The sequence below is a fragment of the Cetorhinus maximus genome, chromosome 17 (assembly GCF_964194155.1).
Source record: "Cetorhinus maximus chromosome 17, sCetMax3.hap1.1, whole genome shotgun sequence".
NCBI lineage: Eukaryota > Metazoa > Chordata > Chondrichthyes > Lamniformes > Cetorhinidae > Cetorhinus > Cetorhinus maximus.
The window spans coordinates 64,301,084-64,326,825 of NC_135895.1; the positions used below are offsets into that span (position 1 = coordinate 64,301,084).

General features: G+C 41.0%; 1 protein-coding gene across 2 annotated transcripts in view; it reads right to left on the bottom strand.

The window, feature by feature from the left end:
- Positions 1-25,742, bottom strand: part of pde4dip (phosphodiesterase 4D interacting protein) — a 545,686-nt gene that overhangs the window by 46,523 nt on the left and 473,421 nt on the right. For both annotated transcript variants that reach the window (XM_078561344.1, XM_078561345.1), the window contains 4 exons: positions 12,501-12,638; positions 6,817-7,070; positions 3,121-3,258; positions 1,122-1,298 (listed from right to left, as the gene is read on the bottom strand). In XM_078561344.1, the coding sequence (XP_078417470.1) occupies positions 1,122-1,298; positions 3,121-3,258; positions 6,817-7,070; positions 12,501-12,638 (707 nt within the window). The remainder of the gene's footprint in view (positions 1-1,121; positions 1,299-3,120; positions 3,259-6,816; positions 7,071-12,500; positions 12,639-25,742) is intronic.

A 25,742-nucleotide genomic window follows, 5' to 3' on the forward strand; every position in this document is an offset into this window, starting at 1 on the left:
TTGTTACATTATCCCAAAGATAAGTTGCATTGGTTGTTCAAGCAAGCGTTGTTGGTTAGCAACTTTTGAGTTAATAGCAATAGGTGTATATCATGCTGAGCAGCGAAAGACTCTTGGAGCCAAACAGGGCATTTAAAGCCTGCAGTGAAAGGTTAGAAGGGGTATTATGTGTCTCTACCACTAAAATACTCTGTATCTTGATCAGAGGCTCATCACTGTAGATGAAAAACATCCTTCTGTGCATCTACTCAATTGGTTAATTTTCTGTTGCAAATTAATAGCACCGCTAAAGTTGAAATAATAGGTTATAGCTCCTCCTTTGACACTATGCCTGCCATATTTTGGATTTATTGGTCCTGTTTCATTTGAATGCCAATCCTTGAATTTCTCAGGAAATTTCAGTCCGTTTTGATGTCTGTTACAAACCTTGAGATATAGGGGTAAATTCAATGCCCTCAATGCTGAGCCATGATCCATGTGAATGCATATTGGAGAATTGGGTAGTTTAGTCTTATCCCCAGCCAGCTCTTCCTTTGCCTGTGGTGCTCTGCTGGGTGCATGGGATTGTTGAATTTACCATGTTTCTTTTGCCAATTTTCTCCCTTCCTCTTCTGCAGGGGAAGTTGTGCTATAGTCTCATGCTGCTATGTTGTGGGTAGTTCCCATGGTTCTGGCTGCCCCATGTACCTCAGCCAATTAGCTCAATAGCAAGAGAGGCAGACTGTTCAACTGTTGAGGACATCCCGGTGAAGTCTAATCTTGTCCTCCCATGACATTTACATAGATAGTTTCCAACAGGAGTCACTGGTCAGCGATCGGGACCGGGAACCCCACCTGATTTTTCCTCCAGTGGTGTTGAGGCCAATTTTAGTGCCATTATAACCACTTCAGCTGTGATAAAATCATTTAGCACAGACTGGTGATTGAACCTCTGAGTTGAAATATAACTTAGAATGAAAATATAATAGATGTCCATAAGTGAAGAAAAAAATTGAATGGATAGTTAGAATACAGAAATATTTTTTAGTGCCCCAATTAAACCTCCACTCCACATCATGCTATTTTACACATGCTCAGTTATACAGGTGGTATCCAAGCAGAATATCAGGTAAAATTCTCACTTTCTCCCAGCTGTCTCTGCAACATGTGAAGTTCCTGCTGGACCTCGGCCAGGGAAAATGTTGATGCTGTGGGGTAAGCTGGGCCAAAGGGCAAGCTTTTGAACTGACAAGGAAAGTCAGCACAATATGAAGCATGAGAGGCATTAGTGCTTGGTGGCACACTGCTCGAATAGAGGCCTAAAGATCGACAGGAGAATTGAAAACAGAAATAAGATGAAAAATTGTATAAAAAAATAAATACTGAAACTTGAATGTAAAACACAGTAAATGCCAAGTAATTTTCCAATCTTGTTTCCTATTATGCATAACCCTGACTAGATTAGGAATTGCTAATCAGTGGTTTGATACTTTCTGTTCTCCAAGCCCCACTCATCAGGTTACTTTACAGTAGCAGATGACAATCTGAGCTAAATGATCTGATGGCTCAGGTGTCTGAAATGGTGAGGGTGCGGAGATTAAAACATTGATACATTGGAAGCTGCTTGTTGTACAAGGAAATACCTCTTTCTCTCCCAAAAGCTCAGTTTGTTGCTTGGGTGTTGCCCCCTGATCCAATTGGTTGTACATCATGTGTGAGCCCAGACTGAGTGTCAGGAAGTTACTATGGGGACATTACAGCTGAGTCTAATCCTACCCTCATCCAACCTTCACACACAAACCCTTTCCAGCAGGAGTTACTGGCTCATAATCAGTAATTGGGGGGAAAGTGCAGGAGTGGGTGCGTCCGCGCCGCCATTTTAAGTGGGCGGGTCAGTTAAGGCCCGCCCAGTGTGAAGTCCACTAGGAAGCGCTATGTGCGGGCGGGGGGATTCCCTAAGCCAGGAGTGCGCTCTTTCGCACATGCGCGTGAAAGAGTGTACTCATCTCCCTGAGGCTAAGCGCTGCCTCAGGGAGATCGGCGCCAAATTCAAAAATGGTCAATGCAGAAAAATAAAATTTCCCTGACATGTCCCCTCATGTGACACTGTCATTAGGACATGTCCATCACTTTTATTCAAACTTTTGTTAGATTTTTGAAAACTTACATGAAACCTCATCCCGCCCATGGATGAAGTTTCATGCTTTTTCTGAAGCCCGCCAGGGCTCCCGGCCTGCCCATCCAACCTTAATGTTGGATGGGCAGGTCCATTAGCTAGTTGAATTAGTTTTTAAATGGCCTCAATTGGCCGTTGACAGGTCGGCGGGCGCACAGCTGATTCGGCTGCGTCCCGACCGACCTGAAAATTGAAATGACGCGGGGTGACGTCAGGAGTTCCGCCGCACCCCTGCTCGCCAACCTCAGTATCCTGGCCTATGACAAGCATAGCCTGGCCACAGAGTTACTGAACTTCATTCAAGTCTTGCAGAGTTGGAGTCTGAACTCAAAATCTGTGAGTTGCCAGTACAGTATAACCACATTAATATACCCTCGTGCAATTGCTAGAGGATGCATGATGACAATCAGCAGTGCTGCTCTGTTAATTTTCCTGTGTGAGAAAACATTTATGTCATCAATTTCTGTGGGGTGGGCGAGGTCTCCCAATTGTCCACTGTATCTTCATCCAGTTTACATAATTTCTCTCTTACAGACCTTTTGCCAGGCAGGTGATTGGGAGAACTCCTGTGGAAATTTTATTCTTTGGATTTCATTTGCTGTTTAGCTAGACAGTCTGACTGAGATTGAAACTCTCAGTTTGCAACACAGCTTCTAACTCACCATTCATACTCGTATCGTCCTCTTCATCTTAATAATCTTGCAGTAATTGTGTTTTACCAAAAGATGTCCCGAGCAAACAAGTGGCACCTCGTGGTGGCAATGCTACACATAAGGCAATCCAGCATTAAACAACACTGCACGTTATACTCAGAAAACTGGGAAACTTCACCATGGCAGGTCCCAGAATACTGTACGCGCAGAAAGGAAAATCTGGGCTTTCCTCCCACTTTATTTATTTCAGTCACTACACTAAATTTACCACCACAATTAAAGCTCTATCCAATGACCAGCCTCTGACCATACCTTTTTCTGACTTAACGGTGTCTGTGCAGGGTTGCTGTAAGGGTGAGATGCTGGCACTGCCTTTTGGCTGATTTTCACATGATGAAGCAGATGCGAGAGATGAATGTTGGGATGGATTTTCACAATGACTCTGGTCATCTGGGAAGAGCAAATGTTAATGTAGTGAGATGTCCCAAATGCCACACACACACAGATACACACGTACTTATCTGGCATGAAATTTTAGGTGAGTTTTGGTATTTATTTTAAGCAGTTTTGCACCAAATTTGCCACCTAGATCTATTAAGGGAATGTATTTGTACATAAGCATTTTCTAAAGGTGCTTGATATGGTGATTCACAAGTGGTTTGTGCGAAAAATTCAGGAGTATGAAAAAAGGGAATGTGTAGTAGCATGGATAGAAAGCTGGATGTAAGGAAAGATAGTGAGGCTAAACAGGTGTTGCTGGGTATGTTCCTGGTGTTTATGTAGGTGATATAAACTCAGGAACAGTGAACAGAAAATCAATAATTGCTGTTGACAGAAAAGTAGAAAGTTTGGCAAACAGTGAGGAGAAACAAGAAGATTTCAGGAATATGGAAAGTATAGCGGAATGTGCAGATAGGTAGCTAGTGCCAACGACCTCATGAAAATGCATATGTACAACTGCATTCCCTTTATGGATCTAGGTGCAACATAATGTGGATTAGTAGGAGGTAATACATTTTGGAAAAAAGAGGAGTAGGAGTATAAATACATGTAATGGAAAGATATAACATTGTTATTGAACAGAAACCCTAGGGGATCAAATTGTTAATTCCTTAAAAGTGCAAGTGTAGGTAAATAATAAAACCATCAAAATGTCAATAGAATCTGGGGTTTTATAAAGAGCAACACTGAGTACAAGCATAAAGAAGTAGTGATGAATTTGTAGCTAATATTTGTTAGGCTACATTTAAATGTATGGTATGAAGTTTTGGGCAGCCCATTAAATAAAGGACATTAAAACAATAGCATACAAGAGCATACAGTGTATATTCAGTAGGATAATGTCAGGAATGAGAAACTATGAGGAGGCACTTGAAAGACTCAACTATTTCCACTGATGCAGAGAAGGCTGATGAGATTTAATAGAGGTTTTTAAAATTATGAGGAATTTTCATAGAACTAATAGGGAAAAACTATTTCTTTTAGTTAAGGAGCCAATGATCAGTGACCATCAATTTAAATTTGTTGTGACTGCTTTGTCACAGGAAGTGGTTGAGGCAAGACCATTGTTTCTTTTAAGGGAAAATTGGATAAATATTTGAGGCAGAGGAAAACAATAAGGCAGAGCGGCAAGATTAGTTTAGGATTGCTCCAGCAAAGAGCCAGCATAGGTGAGATGGCTTGAATGGCAAAAGGTTGTGGGCGTTGGGGGCAAAGTGGAGCTGAGGGGTGCAGGAAAAGGTAGCAGTTTTTAGATTCCATCCATCCCATAGCAGAAACACTGAGTTGGGAACCATCTGTTAGTTGTTTAAATTACTTAATATGTGAATACTGTACTTCTAAAAGATCTGCTGTACTTTTTTATATTGGGGAGGAGGGCATTGGCTTTGGTGTTTTTGTTAAGGCTCGTTGTGTGCCTCCATTTGGTGTCTAGGTTTTGGGTTCTGGAAACTAGCTTGGGATAGACTCGATTTATTTGCCTCTAATTTTATGCTAAATTGTTATTTTCATTTGCAATAATTCCTATTGTTATTTGATCAGGACTTATTGTATACCTCCATCAATAAGATTTCTCAGTCTATGCTGAAACCTTTTCATAATTTCTCTTCCACCATCCACCCAACCACCTCCAAGTGTCTGCTTCAATAAAACCTTGATATCTGGTGAGATGTTTAATTGATTTAATTGGTTTTAGCTAGCCATGGTTGTGCTTGGTAGGCAGCCTTCTGCCTGTGGTTCCTGCTGTCAGGCTGCACACAGATTTACTAAAGAAGTAGTGGTCATTGCAAAAGATGTTAATACACTGTGAGCTCTGCAGTCCGGAAATCAATTGTTTGGAAACACCAATTGTCTGGAAATGTTTTGAGCACACCGAAGCATTCTCATGGCATCATCGACATCATTTTAGTACAGTACAATTTTTATTATTGTTTTATGTTTTATCACTGTTTTATGTTTCAGGTAAATATTTATATCTATGGTGTTTTCCGCTTGTGGTTAGGCATTCTAACATTCTAATGGAATTTCCAGAAAATTTGGAAATCCAGAAATGACATATTCCCAAGCATTTCGAACTGGAGCGGTTACAGTGTTGTACTTCACAGAACTGTGCCTCATGTGGGCTATCAGATTATGATCAGATGGCTATATAAGAGAGGAGATAAAAATGTGACGGTACGATTACATTCAGTGGGCTAGAAGAAATGATCTATGAAATAAAGTTATGTTTAAGATTACTGATGTCATGATGTCTCTGATGTCATGTGATCATTATTATGTCATGAAATAATTCTATGATGTCACAAGATATATTATAGGCAGCAGCAATATCATGATAACTGTGAGATTGAGTGGATAACATGAGTGTTGAAGGACCTAGATTTTTTATGGTCAGCTCACCAATCTACAGCCAGCCATATGACAGAATAATTATTTCCATAACTGGGGCTAACTGACAATCGGCAAAGCCATAAATAAGTTATAAAGTGTCCTATTGCACTGAAACACCTCAAATAACTTGACACAATGCACTATTTTGTGGAGTGCAGTGCATCTTGCTGATTCTGAGTCAGCAACATCCCACAAACACCAGTGTTGGTGCTTGCTCAATGATGAATGTTGTCCAGGAAACTGAGAAAACATCCTGCTCTTCTTCAACAGCGCCATGGAATCTTTACCTGAATCAACTGAACAAGCAGATTGGGAACTGCTTTAATGTCTCATCTGAAAGACAGGATATCAGACCACATAGTGTGTTCTCAGAACTGCACTGGAGCCAACTTAGCTGAAGTCTAACCACACGTTGTGACTTAAAGGTGAGAGAACCACCAGCTGAGCTTAGATGGCACTGTGACTTACATCTACTTTACAAGTAGAGATATCTACATACAAATAATTGTAATATATTTATGATATTGTTACTGATATTAGTATTTTGGTTTTTTTTTGTGTACTCTAACGCATAAAATGTTGGCACCAATATTGGTTAAACATTTTTATCAATTTAGATGGCCAAAATCCCACATTATGCTTTCCTAGGCTTGACTACCTTATAAGCTTGGTGCAATGTGTGTAAGCATTGTGTCATACTCTGCTGTCTTTTTTTGTCCTGCTGTGACCTGTTCCATTTCCCAATAGATGCTGTTTCTGCCTTTCTTAAGAATAACCTGCATTGTGGGTAATTTTGTGTTGCGGACTTGCACCCAATGGGAATTGCTCCAAAATAAATTAATATTGGGCCTTTGCAGAGGCCAGCTGCATCTGATGGATCTCAGCTGAATCTTAATGCAACTCACAGAAATGAAACTGTCCACACCACCTTGCATTATCATTTCAATATCATAGAAATATTTGAAAGTAATTTTTCATTTCCACTGTTATTTCTCCACTCAAATGTTGAATAAACAACTTAGGGCACTTATTTCGCCTCAACACATATCAAACGAGCTGCACAAATTATTTTGCTTTACCAGTATTTATAAGCTTGAATAGTTTTGATTTTAAACCTACCTGCTGTAGTTTGTGTTTCAAGCTCTGCGTTCTGCTGATCATTGTGCGAGTACTCACTGCTCGAGTCAACTTCATAATGATAAACTTCCAGATCGTCATTGGTCGACTCCTGTTCCTCTGACACAAACGATGCCCTGTCAGACTGCTCTGAGTCTGAGAGAATGTGACTGCTGGAGGGAGTGTCTGCTCGACTCTGCAGTTTGCAGCTGAGGGACGCAATGAGCTTGTTCTTCTGCTGAAGTTCTTTGCTCAGTCTATGAATAAGTTCATAATTCAATTAAAGGGGAAATCACCATCCTTTCAGAGAATGTGTAGCCAATTTCTTCCAAAAACACAATACACATTGGTTGCTGGGAAATTTTACACATCATGGGGGAACATCTACTCTTTCTATTAAATGTATTGAAATTCTGAAACTATTTATAAAGAATGGGTTTAAGAGATTCTTTTTTACATAGAACTTTAAGCACAGAAGGTCATTTGGCCCATTGTGCCTTTTCCGGCTTTCTGGAACATAATGGAACTGGAATCGACCTAGCCTGGCCTGAATGAGGCTGCCTCCCCCCTTCCTGCTGTTTCTGAGGTGGTCACCAAATGAATGGTGGTAAGAGCTGTACCCTCATGATGATCAGATTGTGGAGGATGCAGCAGGCCACCACAAATCAGGACACCTGTTCTGGCAAGTACAGGAGACTCCTCCGGGGTGGTTGAGGCAGTGGAACCCTGCTTCCACACCCCAATCTTCTGCTCAATTATGTTCCTTGTGGCAGCATGGCACTCATTACACGAATGGTGACACATGTAGCTGAGGAAAGTCATTAACTAGGCGTAAAGCAAATATCCCAGCAACCCTCTGGATTTACCTGATGGCTGAAAGATTGCTAGAACAGTGGATGGTGCAGAATGAATGCATCATGACTGCTGCTATGATAGCAAGCATTCACCAACATGATTTTCTGAGCATGGTTGCACACCAACTGCAGACTGGACTCATGCTAACCTTTGTAGCTCCAGCACATCTCAGGATGGAAATGCGGCACTCATACAGATGTGTGTATGTAGTTGAAGATACCCTTCACCACAGGGAAGCCTACTATTTTAGGAAAGCCACTTTGCTTGCTTCTCTCTGTTCAGAGAGAACATAATGAATTTCCCTCTCATGGCATACAGAGCCACTGTCACCTCCCACTGTTACCTCTTTGATGCAGTCATGGACAGAGACCTGGGAGTTGTTACAGATGCTACCTATCCAAGCCATAGTTACCTTCGCTGCCAATGCAGCGCCATACTCATCCTGCTCTAAGGTTGCAGATCAGGTTCTTAGAGGTAGCAGATTTCTGTAAGCACCTCTTGCTTGAATCAGAGATTACACACTGCCTCTGGCTTAGGAAGAAGTAAGGCAAGTGTTCCCAGAAGACCATAGGTGGATAAGGCTTCCTGCTGATAGCCCTTCTTCCTCTGCCTCCCTCTGCAAGCAATCTTATTTGCTGCCTCTGAACTATCTCCCTCTCATGCCATGCTCCCAAGGGAGAATGCTACTATGACACCTGTGCTAACACTGATACAATGGGCTGAATGGCCTCCTTTTGCGCTGTAAACTTCAATGGTTTTATCTTAATGAATCCCTTTTTCACCTTCTCCATGTCCTTGTTATCCTCAAACATAGGCGCTCAAAGGGCAGATGGAAACACCACCACCTGGAAGTTCCCCTCCAAGTCACTTACCATCCTGACTTGGAAATATATCACCGTTCCTTCACTGTCACTGGGTCAAAATCCTGGAACTCCCTCTCTAACAGCACTGTGGGTGTACCTACACCACATGGACTGCAGCGGTTCAAGAAGGCAGCTCACCACCACCTTCTTAAGGGCAACTAGGGATGGGCAATAAATGCTGGCCCAGCCAGCGAAGCCCACATCCCATGAATGAATTTTTAAAAATTAAACACAGTATTTTAATTGTGACCTAACTGTAGTACACAGAGGAAATTTTACCCCATGAGTCAAAAATGCAACACAATGTTTTAGAAGCTTTAGTGCAGAAATTCAACTTACAGCTGCTTGCTTTGCAATCTTCAAATGGCCAGGAGGCCTGTGAATTTCAGGTTACAATCTGTCCCACCTAAACTGGACTGGAACAGTGTTGGATGCCATATTGGCATAAGCGACTTTTAGTTGTTCAAGTGCCTGCCTGAAATAGGCATTCAGCTCCTTAGATATGCAAATTGGGATCCCGTGCCTACTTGTAGTACTTTAAATGTGAAACTCAGTAATGAACAGGCAAAGCCATCACTGAACATGCACTGCATATTTGTGCCAAGATTTGAGCAGCCTAACCAGAGACTCTTATAGGGATTACTGGATGTCATATAAAAAAATGTTTTTATTATTGTTTATTATAAAAGCGGGAGTTCTCCACAAAAAACTCTGGTCCACAGCCAGTGTGTTTGAGCTACCCCAACCAGGATCATATCACACCCACCCCAGATGCAATCTGCTGACCGATATGTGAACAGGCAAATTTCCGGCTGGCAAGCAGCAGCTGGACAACCATTGGTGAATACAGCTCACCAGCAGCATTTCAATGAGGCCTGAAGCCAAATATGGCTCAGGCTAGCACATGGAACAGTTGATCTGCTGACTTTGCATCCATTTTAGGCACATGTCAAATATCTCTCCCTTTATTTATTAGTATATTTGTTGGGATTTTACTTGTGGAAATCGGGACCGCTGCCGCCCCATGCATGCATAAAATCCAGCATGATGGCGTTGGGTCACAAACACAACTTCAACATGCCGATTTCCCATAACATGGTAATTGGGAAGGCCAAAATCAGCAGGCCACCCGCTGCTTTAAAAAATCTCATTAATGGTCAATCGAGCTTGGTAACAAGCCAATTGACCTAAATATTATACTGCCCACGACATAATGCGGTTGATAGGGGGAGGCAGGCAGATATGGACAGGCTGTTTTTTCACCAACAGGAGATACTTCCTTCTGGGGGAAGTGCCCTGTGCGCATTTGGAACACCCCTCCAAGATGGTACCCTCCTTGACGCCTCCCCCCACCCCTGGCCTCCAAAACCTGACCCCTTACTCCACTTCCCTCCTTCACTAGGCCGCCTGATCCTTCCCCGCCCTCAAAAGTCCCAGACTTGCCTGAGGCCAGGATCCTTTGTGGGACTGCTTGCAGTCCCAGCAGCGCCTTCTTCTGAGTTCTGGCACTGCTGGGGCTGCAAGAGCTGCTAGCCAGTCAGATTGCCCGGCAGCTCTTGAGAGAGGCACTTCCTTCCACTGAGGAGCACAAGTCCCACATTGAGCTTGTTAAGGCCGCCTGCAGCATAATATTGCTGTGGGGCAGTCTTTTTTTAAAGTTTGTCAGTTTGCAACTGACTTTCTAACAGGGGAGGGGAGGCGAACAATATGACTTCCCCTCCCCTAAAAACCAGCTCATTGAGTGGTAATTGAGGTATCAACAGTGGAGAATTTTCCATATCAAATACTAAGTGTTAGCCTCAAGCACGTAAGATGTAGCACAAACAGATACAGAGTAAAGTTCTCCTCTATCTCAATAATAGGCGGAGAGAGATATCTTCCATTTGTAGATCTATTATTAAAGAGGAAACCAAGCTCACTATACTTGAAACCACATGTTGTGATTCTGAACATAATTTTTCATCTTAGGATGTGCAGATAACAATTAACAATCTATCCCAGACTTAATTATAAACTGTGATCCAGAATAGAAAGGCGCCATCCAAAATGACATCATAAAAATACACCAACTGGGAAAAGAGGAAAATTCAAGAAAAGTGCCACAGAGACAGATTTCTTTACTGCCAAAGTGGTTGAGATAATCCTTGCATTCCTAGTGGCCTTTGTTTTCTGTAATTGACACCCAAACAACTAGAAAATCAGCAGAGTTATGTAAAGTAATTGTATTATCATCGAACAGTGACTATTATTTACCTCTATATGCAATCAGTGCATTAACCTACATCAACTGTATTGGCATCCACAAACAGCACACTCCATTGACCCGCATGCACAATTTTGTATTAACTTCTGTGCATGACTGTGTTGACCTGTATATATAGTGATTTGTGTATAGTGGTTTCATTAATAAACGCAACTGTAGTAATCTGTAGGCATAAAAATTGTGTTAATTTCTCTGCACTGGAACTGTATTAACCAGTGACAGTATTAACCAGTACAAAAAGCAACTCCATTTAATCTGTACATACGTGGATTGTATTAACTCACACATACAACAACTAAATTAACAATTATGTACAGCTTCTGCATTGCACTGCATATATAGTGGCAATTTTGGCCTGTAAATACTACAATTGTTTTAATCTGCATATACAATCATTACATTAATCTTGTACATACAGCAGTTCTATTGACTGTACAGTAACCTGTGTAAAAAGCTTCAACATTGCCTTTTATAGGAATAACCTTGCTCTGTATATACAGTGATTGCTTTAGCCTGCCTATACAATCATTGCATTACTGTACCAAGTGACTATGTTAACTTTATGTACAGTAAGTACATTAACCTGTATTTGCAGCAATTATATGAACCTGGGTATATAGCATCTGTGTAAACTGCACAAGCAATGAATGAGTTCCTGGTGCCTTGCACATAACAACATTGTGTTAGCATGAATACACAATTATTGTATTAACCAGTATTTACAATGTGTATTAAACTGGAAATACAGCATCTGTACTAACTATATACAGTAAGTGCATTACACTTTTTGTTCAGTAACCGTTACCCTGTATATACAGCAAATGTAATAACCTATATAAACAGACACAGTAAGTTCATTAACTTGTATATGGAGAGAATATTAACTTGTATATCCAGAAGCTGTAATAACCTACACGTTTTAACTATATTGACCTGTATTTAGTGTATTTAATCTATGTATTTACAGCAGCTGAATTAATCTGTACAGAGACAGTAATAACCTACACATACTGACCATATTAACTTGTAATAACCTACACTCACCGATTATATTAACTTGTAATAATCCACACACACACTAACAATATTAACCTGTAATAACCTGCAAACAATGACTACATTAATCTGTAATAGGGGCTGTGATAATTTACACATACTGATTATATTAACCTGTATGCACAAAGACTCTAACAACCTACACAACATTGACTATATTAATCTGTATATACAATGTAATTAATGTGTGTATATAATGCAACTGTATTAACATGTTAGACTCACCAAACTACAAGATATGTAACTACCGCATTATAACTGTAAAAACAGACACCCCCAAAAACAAGGCCCTCTGTATCCAAAACTTGCAATGAAATAAACCTCAGCAACCTCGATAGGCTGCAGGTGTTGACTTCTCACCCAGCGAACGATGAACTTTAGGACATTTTCATTGATTGACCACATTTCAGACTGATACCATCATACCCAACTCTGCAACTTTCCCTTCCTCCAACCTCTAACTGCCCAGGTTTACACATATTTACAATCTGCACAGACATCAAATTTCACAAAAAGCATAATTAGTGTTTTAGCTACACGTTCATTGACAACTCAGTTAATTAAGGGTTTAACAAAAAGGCCCTCTCGCACTAATGCGGGTACCTTTGATTGCCTCACTGATTAGGATAAAGCTAGAGTGCACCTCTTACTTGTCAAGTTCCTCTCTGGTGCTTGCAGCCAGGATCTGCTGCTGTTGTCTTAAATTTCTCAGCTGCCCATGTAGCAGGCTTCGCTCCTTCTCCATCTGTTTACGAAGTAAGATAATTTCCCTCTCCAGGTTACGGGCACTGCACAAGGAGAAGGAGAAGAGGGAGTCTCGGTAGATAGGGCTGCTCTTTGATAGCATGGCCAGCCACAGAGGAGCCATCTCCCAGTCAGGATAACCTAAATGCAGTCAACGAGAAACGCTGCACGTATCTACTTTATTTTAAAAAAAACCCACAGGAAATCAAGTTCCATAAAGACAGGGTGATAATGATTCGATTGAACAGCAGCATTCACCTTCACATGTACCAAGTAGTAGCAGTCGCAGCGAGCCAGTCGGCTGTGACAGCTTTACACAGAGAAAAGCACAGGTCCGTTATTCTCCAAGTATTCATAGTGCTGAAGGCACTGTCCAAGTCCAAGCCAACATGCAGAAGAGCTTCCCCTCCAGGCTTTACTCTGCTCTTTCTCCGTTCCCTAGTCTTATCCAGGATAAACTGTTAATAGTATCTTTACTCCTCCCCTCCCTGTGGCTTAACAGAAACGTCAAAGCACATCGACATACTGCCAAAAAAAGGTTAAAGGTCAACTGGTTTGCCCATTAGCAAATTCTGGAACATTCGTCAAACAGCAATGGTACTGATCTACTACTGCTCTTTTTAAAATAAAAATGCAACTGAATAATATAAATCGAGTAAAATTTAACAGTTGCTGGTTAGCAGCTGCACTCTATGATTACAAAGCACAGATGTACCACAGAGGGTAGACCCTCAGTAGACAACATCCCTACTCCCCACAGGATAATCCACTCAAGTATAGAATTATTGGAAATAATCCAATCCAAACAATTGTAGTTATTTCCCAAAAGGCAATCAAAAATCATTTCAAATAGGTCTGGCTTAAGCCAGTAATGATCGGATCCAGTCCCAAAGGAACTTAAGAGGGGAAAATAGAAAATGCTTCAGAGTAAGAATGACAGCAGCACCACAGACTGAGGCAATTGTTCTGAAAGGCAGTGATACATCAACCACCCAGTATTTTTCAAACATCATATGGTTTGTGTTTATTTGGGTCAGGTTTATTGTGTATATTGACAGGAAGTAAACCTCACCCAACAAACGGAATACAATTATTTTGTCGCCAGTGTTTTCTATTATTATACAATAACAAAAACTTTAACATAGAAAATATCCCAAGGCTCTTTTCAGAGAGGGGAGAAAATAGTAAACAAGAATAGACAGAGAATGGACAGTGAGTCATGGAGGGAGAGACTAGGTGGGATGACCATGAGCTTGTATGGAATCAGTGGCAAAAGAGAAGAGCTTGTGGCAAGGTCTTGAATGATGGCTTCGGTCTTCTTTGGGCTCATTTGGAGAAGTTATAGCTCATCTATGCTTGATGCCAGAAAGATATTCTGCCAACACAAAGATGGTCACAGGCTTGAGAGGAGTTGTGATTTGATAGAGTTGGGTATAATCAGCTTACATATGAAAGCTGATTTCCTGCCTGTGGATGATTTCATTGAGGGAGCAATAAAACAACAAAACGTGTATTCTATAGCACCTTTAACATTCCAGCATATTTCACAACAGGAACATCATAAACCAAAATTTGACACTGAGCCACATAAGATATTGGGCAGATGACCAAAAGTTTGACCAAAGAGATAAGTTTAAAGGAATGTCTTAAAGGAAGAAACGGAGGTAGTGAATCAAAGAGGTTTAGGGAGGAAATTCCAGAGCTTATGGTCTTTACATCCGAAGGCACAGCACCATTAGTGGGACAATTAAAATTGGGGATGCTAAAGAGGCCAGAATTATAGGAGCATAAATAACTTGGAGGGTTGTAGGGAATTGGACAAGATTACAGAGATAAGGAGGGGTTAACTGGGTGCCAATGTAGATCAATGAGCACAGAGGTGATGGATGTACAGGATAACAGGATTTTGGATGGCCTTAAGTTAGAATCTGGGAGGCTGACCAAGAGTGCATTGAATAGTCAAAGCTAGAGCTAAGCAAGGCATGGATGAGAGTTTCAGTAGCAGATAAACTGAGGCAGGGGCAGAGTCAGGTGACATTAGGGAGGTGGAAGTAAGCAGCCTTAATGGTGGTGTGGATATAGTCAGAAGCTCATTGCTGGGTCAAACATGACACCAAGGTTGAGCACAGTCTGGTTCAGATAGTTCCCAGGGAGAGGGATGTAGCTGGTGGTTAGGGAACAGAGCTTGTTGCAGGGACCATAGATAACATCCTTGGGTCTCCTAGTATTCAATTAGATTAAAGTTCTGCACATCCAATACTGGATGTCAGATAAGCAGTCTGATAATTTTGAAACAATGGATGAGCTGAGAGAGGTGGTGATGAGGTGGGTGTCATCAGCATACACATAACAACTGACACTTTGTTTTCAGATGATGTCACTGAGGGGCAGCATGCTGATGACAAATATGAATAAGCCAAGGATAGATTCTTCGGGAAACCTAAGGGAACAGTGTGAGATTGGGAAGAGAATGCATTGCAGATGATTATCTGACTATGATCGGATTGATAGGAATGGGACCAGGCAAATGCAGCCACAACCAGCTGGACGACAGTGGAGAGCTTTGGAACATGATAGTGTGGTCAACCATGTCAAGGAAACTAATTTGGATGTCAACCATGTCAAGGAAACTAATACTGAATCAAGGATAGGGGCTCACCAATATTAATCACAATAAAAAAAATAATGAGACTGTAGAGTAACAAACCCCTAGGACCAGATGGTTTTCATCCCAGGATTTTAAAGGAAGTCAGTGAGAACAATGTATATGCCCTAACTATAATCTTCCGATGTTCACTAGATTCTGAAAATATTCCTGGTAATTTGTGTAACTCACTTTGCTTTTTAAGAAAAGTGACAGAGGAAAACCAGAGAATTATAGACCAGTTAGCCTAACATCTGTTGTCAGGAAATTACTAGAGTCAATAACAATGGATAAGGTGAGTGAACACCATGAAACTTTTCAGTTATCAATTGTTAATTTTAAATCTGCGATTGATGGACTTTTGTTAACCAAAGTATTAAGGGATATGGGGCAAAGGCAGGTATATGGAGTTAGGTCATCCACAATCTCATTGAATGGCGGTTCAGGCTCAGGGTGGTGGTGAGGCGCTAAATGGGCTATTCCTGTTCTTAAGTTAATGAGCAACAATTAACTGTTTGTTAATATTTTTCTAATTTTATTATTTCATTTTTTATGAGTTACTCAGATCTGTTGCAGATAGATCGACCGTCTATTAGCACTCTAGTTTATCTGCATCTTAATCAGAAAAAAAGCTAACATGTAGGAAAATAAGAGACAGGCAAACTACAATTGAAGTTAAAATAAATTAAAGAAAATTGCAAGTAGCTTTAGTAATGGTGTTGAGCTTTCAAAGGCTTCCTGCCAGTCAAGCAGCAAACCAGAATCTACAAGGCATGTCTAATGCTATGCCTGTGCTGAACAAGGCTCTCATGAAGGGCTGAATGGTCGACTTCTGCTCCTATTTCTTATGTTCAATATAACAAGCTTTATATTAACAATATAACAGTGGTAATTGTTAAGATTGATAAATACACATTCAGTAAACAGAGAATCTTGGAAAAGAATGATATCATTACATTGCAATTATTGTACCAAATCTCTACAAATATATGAAGGGATTTCAGGGGCTGTTCAGCAATGTTAATTATGTGATAATGCTGTCTTGGGAGTGCAAAGCATCATCTCAAGCTGCAAATACTGCTGGCTGCCAATTCTTCTAACCTGTGGCTAGGGAAAAAGGCAACCAACAGTGTTCACATTGCTGGCCTCTGTGAACCATTATGGGGAGAGGCAGGGCAGGGGGTCTGCGGTCAGAGAATAAGAGTTTTGATTGCAACTTTAAAATAACTGTGTACTTGTTTTTCTGGTACAGATGACAGCCTGTAATCTGACTTCCATAATATAGGCAGTGTGGATCATGAGCAGTGTCAGTTCAGACAAACCAAATGGATCCTAGGGTTTTCATTTCCTATGATATTGCACTGGCTACTACATTGGGTGCTATTTTAATATGAGCATTAATGTGTTGAAAATAAATTGATTAATGACCATGTTAAGAAAGCAATTTTGCGTGATTGCGTCAGCCAGTGAATTACCAGAGAAAGGTACCCCCCTTGTATGTTTATAGCGGTTTGGTATAATAAATGCTGGATAACATTATCATCGTTTTTCCAAAATTTTCTCCATTTACTGAATATGTATCTTTACCAATTTTAATGATTACCATTGTAAAGCAAGAAAGCACATATTGCAAAAGCTTCTCACATTGAACCTAAGAACATAAGAAATAGGATCAGAAGTAGGCCATTCAGCCATTCAACATGATCTTCTATCTGAACTCAACCTTCCTCCACTATTTCCATATCCCTTGATTCCCTAAGTGTCCAAAAATCTACTGACACCAATCTTGAGTATACTTAATGTCTGAGCATCCACAGCTCTCTGAGGCAGAGAATCTGGAACAGATTGAGCCTCCAAAATGAATACAGACATGCAGAAATCAGGTCCAGTAAAATAGCAGGGGTTTCTTGTAACAGCTGTTACTCGAGGTACAATCTGAGTGGGATGTGACTTCCTTTAATTACTATGACTCTGTGAATTTCACTTGGGGGGGTCTTTTTACACTAGCGTCCACGAGCCGGGCCTTAGCCCGCTGATGCTGGGTCAGTTCATTTAAATAGCATCCATTAGCAGTTCAGTAGCACAACTTCCATGTAACGCGAGAGTAGAGTGTGATGGAGGAGAGGGTAGTTTGGAAAATAGGGCTGCAGCCTTTAAGTAACCAACACAGGCTGAAAATTGCTGCAGCAAGCTTGGTGATTATCAGTTAAATTGGAAAGCTTTTGATACATTGAAGTGGTTGCAATGAAATAATTACTTTGTATCAGTATAAGCAGAACAGGAAATCCTAAAGAAACTAATATTGAATCAGAAACGGAGCCTCACCAAAATTTACATAAGCAAATTAACAGTGACGAATAAAATGATGGCATTAAAGGCTATCAAATCTGCAGGATCAGATGTTGCCCCTCGTGCAGCCCCCCACCCCTCGCTGAAGGTTTTAAAGGGAGTAAGAACATTGCAGCTGTTCAGATTGTAGATAACTGAAATATTCCAAACTTCTCTTGATTCGGCAAACGTTCCTTTAGATTGGAAAATTGCACAAATCATTCTGCTAGTTAAAAAATTGATCAGTCAGCCTAACATCAGTTGTCGGGAAATTATCAGAGACTATAATTAAGGACTGATGAGTGACTGAATACCTTGAATATTTTCAGCTGATGAGACATCAGTTAGCATGGATTTGTAATAGTGAAACCATGGCTGATTGAATTTTTTGAAGACGTGACTGAAGTAGTGGACAGGGGAATGTCTATGGATATTAATTATATTAAATTCTAGAAGGAATTTGGCAAAGTTTCTTATAAAAGGTTGTTAGCTAAAGTTGAAGCCCATGGAATTGAAAGCAAACCATTAACCTGTTTTAGGAAATAGGCTGAGCAGCAGGAGACAGATTAGGGATAATGGGCAGGTAGCTTAATTGGCAGTCTGTAACCAATGGTATCCCACAAGGATGTGTGATGGGGCCTCAACATAGTTATTAACAATTTAGATGATGGGATGGAAAGTCACATAGTCAAGTTTGATGATGAAACAAAGATGGGTGACATTGTAAGCAGTGTACATGGGAGCATAAGATTACAAAGAGATATTAATAGATTGAGTGAGTGGGCAAGACTGGGGAAATAGATTTCAATGTAGGCAAATGTGAGGTCATCTATTTTGGATCTAAAAAGGATAGATAAGAGTAATTTCTAAATGGTGAAAGACTAGAAGCAATAGGGTTCCATTGTAAGGGTTGTTTTGTGTCTCATGGAGAAGTTTGGAGGCTTGTATGGTTGAATGATGTGTTTGTTAACAACTCATGCTATATACATCTCCAAGGTATAGCCCTCCATGGGTGCTGCCTCCATGCTGACTCCTTGCATACTCTTCTACACAGTCTATCATGTGACTCTTTACATCATACTGTGGGCAGTACTGTTTCCTCAGTCGCACATTAACCCTTGCTCTGCCCAACACCCTTATATTACACTTTCCCCCTTAACCAAATATATTTACAATAAATCTTCCTTTACATGCTACTGCTTCTCCCCACCTGCCACCCCCCTCAAGTCTTTGACTTTATAAATTCAGATGGCCTGGCGGTTTTATGATTCTTCCAGGTCTCATTCTTTTCACATTTGGAAAAGTGGTAGGCTCAGCTGCTTCAGGTTGACTTTGTTGGTTCAGAGTTGAAATCGTAGTATTCTGTGTTTCTGGTACTTGGTTGTCACCATTTGATTCGCTTTTTGTGCTCCTTCGAGTTGCGTTTCTCTTTATTGACAACCCGTCTTCTTTGATCAGATAATATTGGCTTATCCCTGTTCCTTCCAAAGCGAATGTCCACTCCGTTCATTCAGAGTGGACTCAGGTTTTCTTTTTCCGTGGGATCCACCATGTTCCTCTTGGAAGTTTAAGTTTCAAAAATGGAATCTTCATTCCTACTTGTTTCATAATTGTACCCAAATCTTTGATTAATCTCTTATTTTCCAGTTGTTTTTCGAGCTTACGAGTCTTTTCATTCAGCTCTGCAACGACTCTGTTAAGTTCAGTTGTCTGTGGAACTCTTATATAAGTTTAACAATTTCACCTGGACATTCAGTTTTTTTGGGAATCTTTCTTCCATGGTTACTGAGGGCTCTTTAGACTCGTTCAATTCACTCATTAGATCCTTAATCTGTTTCTTAATATTTTCCCTTTCTGCTTTTAAAGTCTGGATTTGCTCTTCCATACTGCACATCTTATCTTTTATGTTCTTCAGACTGGAACCAAGTTCAAGAATTTGATTGTTCTTTTCACAACGAAGTTCCAACATTTCATCAGTTTTACTTGTTAACTCTGTTTCCAACTAACTGTTCTGATTCATCAGCAATTCCTTTTCCTGTTCCAACATCGACTTCATGCTGTTCGTGTTAGCTTGAAGCTTGGCATTTCTGAGTTTACCTTTTGCTAGTTGTTTCCAAGACTCTTCATGTGCCTTTGTGAGAATTTCTACTTTCTCTTGCAACTGTTCAACTTTTTCTTGTCATTCTAGGTCCTTGATTTTCATTTCAGCCATTTCATTTTTCAACAACTCAATAGTTCTCAGTAAGTTTTGAGGCATCCTGTGCTTTTTCTTCTAGCTCCTTGAGCTTCAGCATCGGGTTTAAATTATCCGATCTTATTCCTGTTCTTTCTCTGTCCGCAGCAGAGTTTTGTCCTTGTCCTTCATTTTGGTATCACTGTTAGCCAGGTCTGTCTCCGGCAAGTCTTAACTTGCTTCAGTTCAGTATTCGTGCTACTCATGACTTCAGTATCTGCTCACAGTTTGGAAAGCTCTACGGCTTTTCCTTTCAATTCCTCTTTTTCATTCAGCTGGTTCTTCAGCTCTTCAATCTCTTCTTGGGCCTCTTGGCTTCCTCCTGGAATACTGAACATTGCTGAGTCTTCTCTATCAATTAGTTCTTCAGTCCATTCATAATGACATTAAATTCTTTTGCTTCTCTTCGTATTTTCCTAGAGGAAGAAACTTTGATCTGAGGGGTCCTTGTAGCTTGCGAAGGTCCTTCAACAGGCTTTCCTTTCCTTTGTGAAGCTCAATTGCTTCATCTTGAGTTTTCTTGTAATTCAACAGAGTCTCCTTGACTTTTTTCTGCTGTTCTTCCATTCTGCTGTTCAAGACAGTCTTCACTTCTTCATGATGTTGAAGGGTTATGTACTCCTTTTGCATTTGATCTTGAAGGACAATCAGCTGTTCCTTCAACTGTTTATTTTCTTGTTGATCTCTTGCCAACTCACTGGTGCTTCAGTCGCTACTGATAGTTCCAATGGAGTTTTTTCTGAGGTGGTATTCAATATCTTTTTCAATATCTTTCTTAATACCTCATGTTTTTCCAAGGCCATGTATTGACTCTCCAAAGAGTCTTTCAGGGCAACGACTTCTTTAAGTATCTTTTCTATCTGCCGTTGTGCCTGGCTGAACTTCTGGTTGAATTCTTCCAACTCAACTTTGATACGAATATTTTCCTGTGGAACAGCTTCATTTTCTTTTTGCAGGCTTGGTTTCTTTTGGGTTACATCAGGTAGCTTTCCTTCATTCACGGCCAGCTGCTTGCTCCACACTGCCAGCTGCTATTGCAGTTTGGGTAATGTGTTGACACTTTCAAAAATATTTATTTTTAAGACTTTCAGCTGCTTCTCAGCCTTTTTCTTCTGCACTAAACTCTTTGGCTTGGGCAATTCATTGCACTGACATGATCTGCGACCATCTTGTGGTATTGTCTCCCTCAGTTTGGGGTCTCCTGTCTCCCTTGTCCTGGTGTCTCCTTGCCCATTCAGTGCTTAATTGGGGGTGTTCCAGACTTTTTTGAGGTCTGTGGGAGTTGAAAATATTTGTCGGCTTTGCATATTTCATCAAATGTGGTTGAGGATTCATCTATACCTTGTCTTAGGATTACTTCATCCACAAGTGCAGCAAACAAGTATAAAAATGTATTAAAATGTATTAACTTGAACTTCTTCTGATATTTTACTTAATCCTGATGTACTCCTGTAATCTAAAAATTTTCTTCTCCATAATGACCAATTTTGGGTCTGGTTTGGCTCTTGCCTTAACCTAAATTGGTCTGGTAATGTTACTTTGCTATCCATGGCTGTTTTTTCGCACAGTGGAGTATAGCCTTAAATGTTGTTGCCCTTTTAAAAATGGCTGTACAGTATCCATTTTTTTTCCTGCTCTTTGTTCTTCCTATGCTTGTAATTTTGGCGGGCTCCCATTGCTCTGACGGGGCCATTTTGTTTCAATTTATTAACGCTGCAGGAAACCTTTAAAACAAGAAGCTTGGGCCATCTAGCGGACTTTTAAATCAGAGGAATGTACTACAAGGCAATTTTTAAGCTCTGCCTCCTATTTCCAAAAGATTTCTTTCATTCATTTGAGCTCGGCCACCACGTTATGGGGCTGGCTGTGGACGCTTGCTGCAGCTTTCTCCCAGTTGTGCTCCGAAATGCTAGTGCTGATCCTGATTGCTGCCTATTTTAAAAAGTAATTTCTGCCTTTTTACTATATTTTTCTCATCCCTGCTAGTCCTTTGACTCTGCAATCTGAGTATTCACAATAAACCTCCATGAAGTCCTCAGCTGCACAGTAGATTTCTCTTCTGCCTTTCAACCTTTTTTCTTTCTCTCTTTTGTGACCTGGCCTGGTCCCTTGATGCTGCCTCTTTGATCAATCGGGTCTGGCAATGGAATTTTTTTTTAAGTGATCCCCTGCTGTGTCTTCGATTTACTTCTTGCAGGTCAGACTGCAGTTTCTTTACTTTTTCATGCTTTCGGGGTTTTGGGGCCCATACTTCATTGCCACCATGTTGTAAGGGTTGTTTGGTCTCTCAGAGAGGTCTTGTAGCTTGCATGACTGAACATTAAATTTTCATTAACAACTACACTATATACGTCTCCAAGGTACAGCTCTGTATGGTTGCTGTTCCCATGCTGACTCCTTCCAGACTCTTCTACACAGTCTACTATCATGTAACTCTCTACATCATACTGTGGGTGATACTGTTTCCCCAGTCCCACATTAACCCTTGCTCTGCCCGAACACCCTTATACTACAGGCCCATGTGCAAAAATATCATGGGCGGGTACAATAGTTAAAAAAGCTGAATGCTGGCCTTTATATCTGTAGGACTGGAATACAAAGGGTTAGAAGTCATATTAAGGCTATATAAAGCTCTGGTTAGACCACACCTGGGATACTGTGTTCAGTTCTGGATACCACACCTTTAGAAGATTATATTGGCTTTGGAATGCAGTATAGATTTACTAGAATGATACTGGTTCCAAGGGCTAGAAATTCATATGCCTTGGTTACAGGAGAGAGCTGATTGGGCATGCGCACTAAGATACCAGGTGCATTGCCTGGCCTACCGGGCAGCATCCTGTCACTGCAAAGGAGCATGGGGGAGTCCAGTTCCAAATTATCAGAGGGTATGGCGCGGAGCTTGTTTGAATAGTACTCCGATAGAGAGATATGCTTTGTTGTATTCCTCCTCAGCTGCTGCTCTTACAACTCTTAGAGTGGACATTTCCATGGTAGCCAGGGGATATGCCTTGTCCAGCGCAAGCCATCTGTTCATACAATTATCTTCCTTGAAGAGCTCAGTGAGGGTAGAATGTTTAAGGATGAATGCATCACAGAATCTTTCAGAAAATCTGGCATTGATTTAAACAATTCTTTGCCTGCTGTCTAACACACTCTGGATGTTCAGTGAGCAATAGGTTTTTCTGTTAGGAAGCTGAGGGGGATTAAGGGTAAGAGTTTACAAAGCAACGTGGAAACCAATAACAGTATAAATCCATATGGTCCTATTAGTTGGCTACATTGTTGTCCTGCCAAATTTAATGGAATCTGAGGGGCTGTATAAGGGGCAGGCAAGGTGGTGAAGATGAAAATCCACCCCTTCACCAGGAAGCCTAAGAAAGTAATCATTTCTAATATGGTTTGAGAGCCCTGTTTTTTGTTTTCTCCAAACGTGATAGTGGTTCGTGTAAATATAACCACTCCCTAGTAATGTATTGGTGTTGGCCCACTATGCAACTGCTGTTTACTACTCTATAATAAGCTTGACAAAGGAAAGAACCTGTAATTTCAGTGCTTCAAAATAGAAATAAAAAACATCAAAACTCTGGTTCAAAATTGTTAAATTTAAGTAACAAACACAATTGACTGCCAAGGGGTTGGACCAAGAGCTTCCATTGTGGAAAAACCCACCTTGTCACATTACAATTATTTTCTAAACAGGAAGCTGTTGACCTGTTTCTTCCTGTAGTTGGTGACTCGGGGATCATAGCTACATCTATCCAATGCCTTCGCAAATTTGCTCTTGGCTAGTGCATTGACTTAATTTCCTTGTTTTAATAACTATTTCTCTGACTGGTTTATTTATTATTTTAATTTCTCTGAATTATGTATTGCATTGCATAGTGAATTCCTTATTTGATTGTCAAGGTGGGCAAATTTGACAATGATCACTTCCAAGTTCTGAGAACCAATGGCCTCTCGAAAGAAAATGTCCGTATATGCTTATCTGATACCGACAGTTTATGTGAACTAGTCATTAAACTGTTCAACATTTCAACTATTTACATTTACTGACCTCATCTAGAGAACAGCTATAGTGGACTTTCTTTCAAATTCGTTTTGGGATGTGAGCTTTGCTGGCAAGACCGGCATTTATCGCCCACCCCTAATTGCCTTTGAGAATATGATTTGTAACCCTGAGATGGCTGAGGAATGGTGCTGTAGTTTGATATTTGTCTCTTAATTTTACCCACACCAGCTGGTGAAAGAAGCACAGATATCTTAATTCCATTGATTGCCCAGTGCAAGAATGTCAGTCCCAATGAATCCCCTTCTTCCTGTAATAAGTGATATTTCTTCAGCCCATGTGTAGAAAAGTGTGGTGAAGCAGACCATTGGCATGTTGAAACAATTCCTTGCCTGTACCACTCAGGAGGAACCCTGCATTTACTCAACAGAAGTTCTGGTGGCCTGTTGCCTGCTCAAAACCTTGCCATCATGATGGGACAACCTTTGTCACCAAGCTATATGACAAGCTGGTGAGGAGCTGGAGGAGAAGGACCAAAAGGAGGAGGAAGAAGAAGAGTAAGAAGAAAGGGAAAACTATCTAGATGGCTACTTTCTGCCTAGGTTGTACATGAAGAGCTCAACTAAATGCAATACCAGTAATGGCAACCCCATTTCCCTATTCACCAACAGTCCCATATCTGGCCTTCCCTCTGTAATTGGCCATCAAAGTGTCCATTTGGTCACAATGCAAAAATAAAAGTCACTACAACATGAACAAACCAAACCAATCCAAATTGATAAACCAATCATGCCATATTATATACAAAAGTAAAATAATCATCCATGTGCGTGCTCCCAGTGCATCTGCTCATGTACCTTTGCCTGTCCTAGTGGTCTTTCACAGTACTACCTCCATGGCTGCAGCATGGTTGGTGCAACGCTGCTGACATGCAGTGGAAGAGACTGCAGAAGGCCCTGGAGGATTACCAGGAGCAACTCTGGGCCCAGAAGAGCCAGCTGTGGAGCTGCATCAACTTGGTATGAGCAGCTGCAGTCTGGGCTGGTTGCCTGACAGGCAATAGCAAAGGAACTGGTAAAGTGGCTGGGGCAGGAGGACAAGTGCTGTCTTCCTGACAGAGGACAGCAGATTCATGCTAAATGGAGCCACTGCAACTTCCCATGGGGGGGGGGGGGGGGCACCTTGGCAATCCTAATAATCTGTTGGAAGATTAATGCTATACAGCTTACACTCTGTAAGCCCCTTTGCACACCGTAATCCACAACCATGAAAGCAGCACTCTTGAGTTTATATGGCAGCAAGTTTAACCTGTATGACAGTAGTCTCAGCTTTCACTATAACATTCAGATGTTCGGTAGCTACTCTTTGTGCTGAAATTGAAGCTTCAACATCGGCCATCAGATGCTGCATCATGGTTGAGTCCACAAGTATGAGTGGAGTTGGCAACAACTTCCATGCTGAAAGGGAGGGCTCCAACCTCCGTGCAAAGCTCTGTGCCAAGTGTTGGACTCCTCCATGCTCCTTGACATTGAAGGCAGGCCTTCTGACAGTTTTTCCAATCCACCCATCAGTATTCTTCTGTAGACTGTTGCATCAAGGTTCTCATCTGAGTCTTCTGCAGCAGAACTCAGGTGCAACCTCACCCTCCAGCAAGCTGGCACCTGCATTATCATTGTCCCTGCCTTGACTGAAGCCCACTTGTGCCCAATGTGTTATCAGATGCAAATCCTGTCTCTAAATAAGATACGAGCAGTGTCAATCTGTGAACTGGTGAATGCAAGTGTAAAATCAAATGACGGTGCTATGTTTGCATCCTCACTCTTATCATGGTGTTCCTTCACTCCCTGGCCAGGGTTGCATTTCTTGGATATCTGAAAGGACAAAGACACGAGGGTATAGGGAGGAGCAGAAAAGAAAGAGGTGCATACTTACAC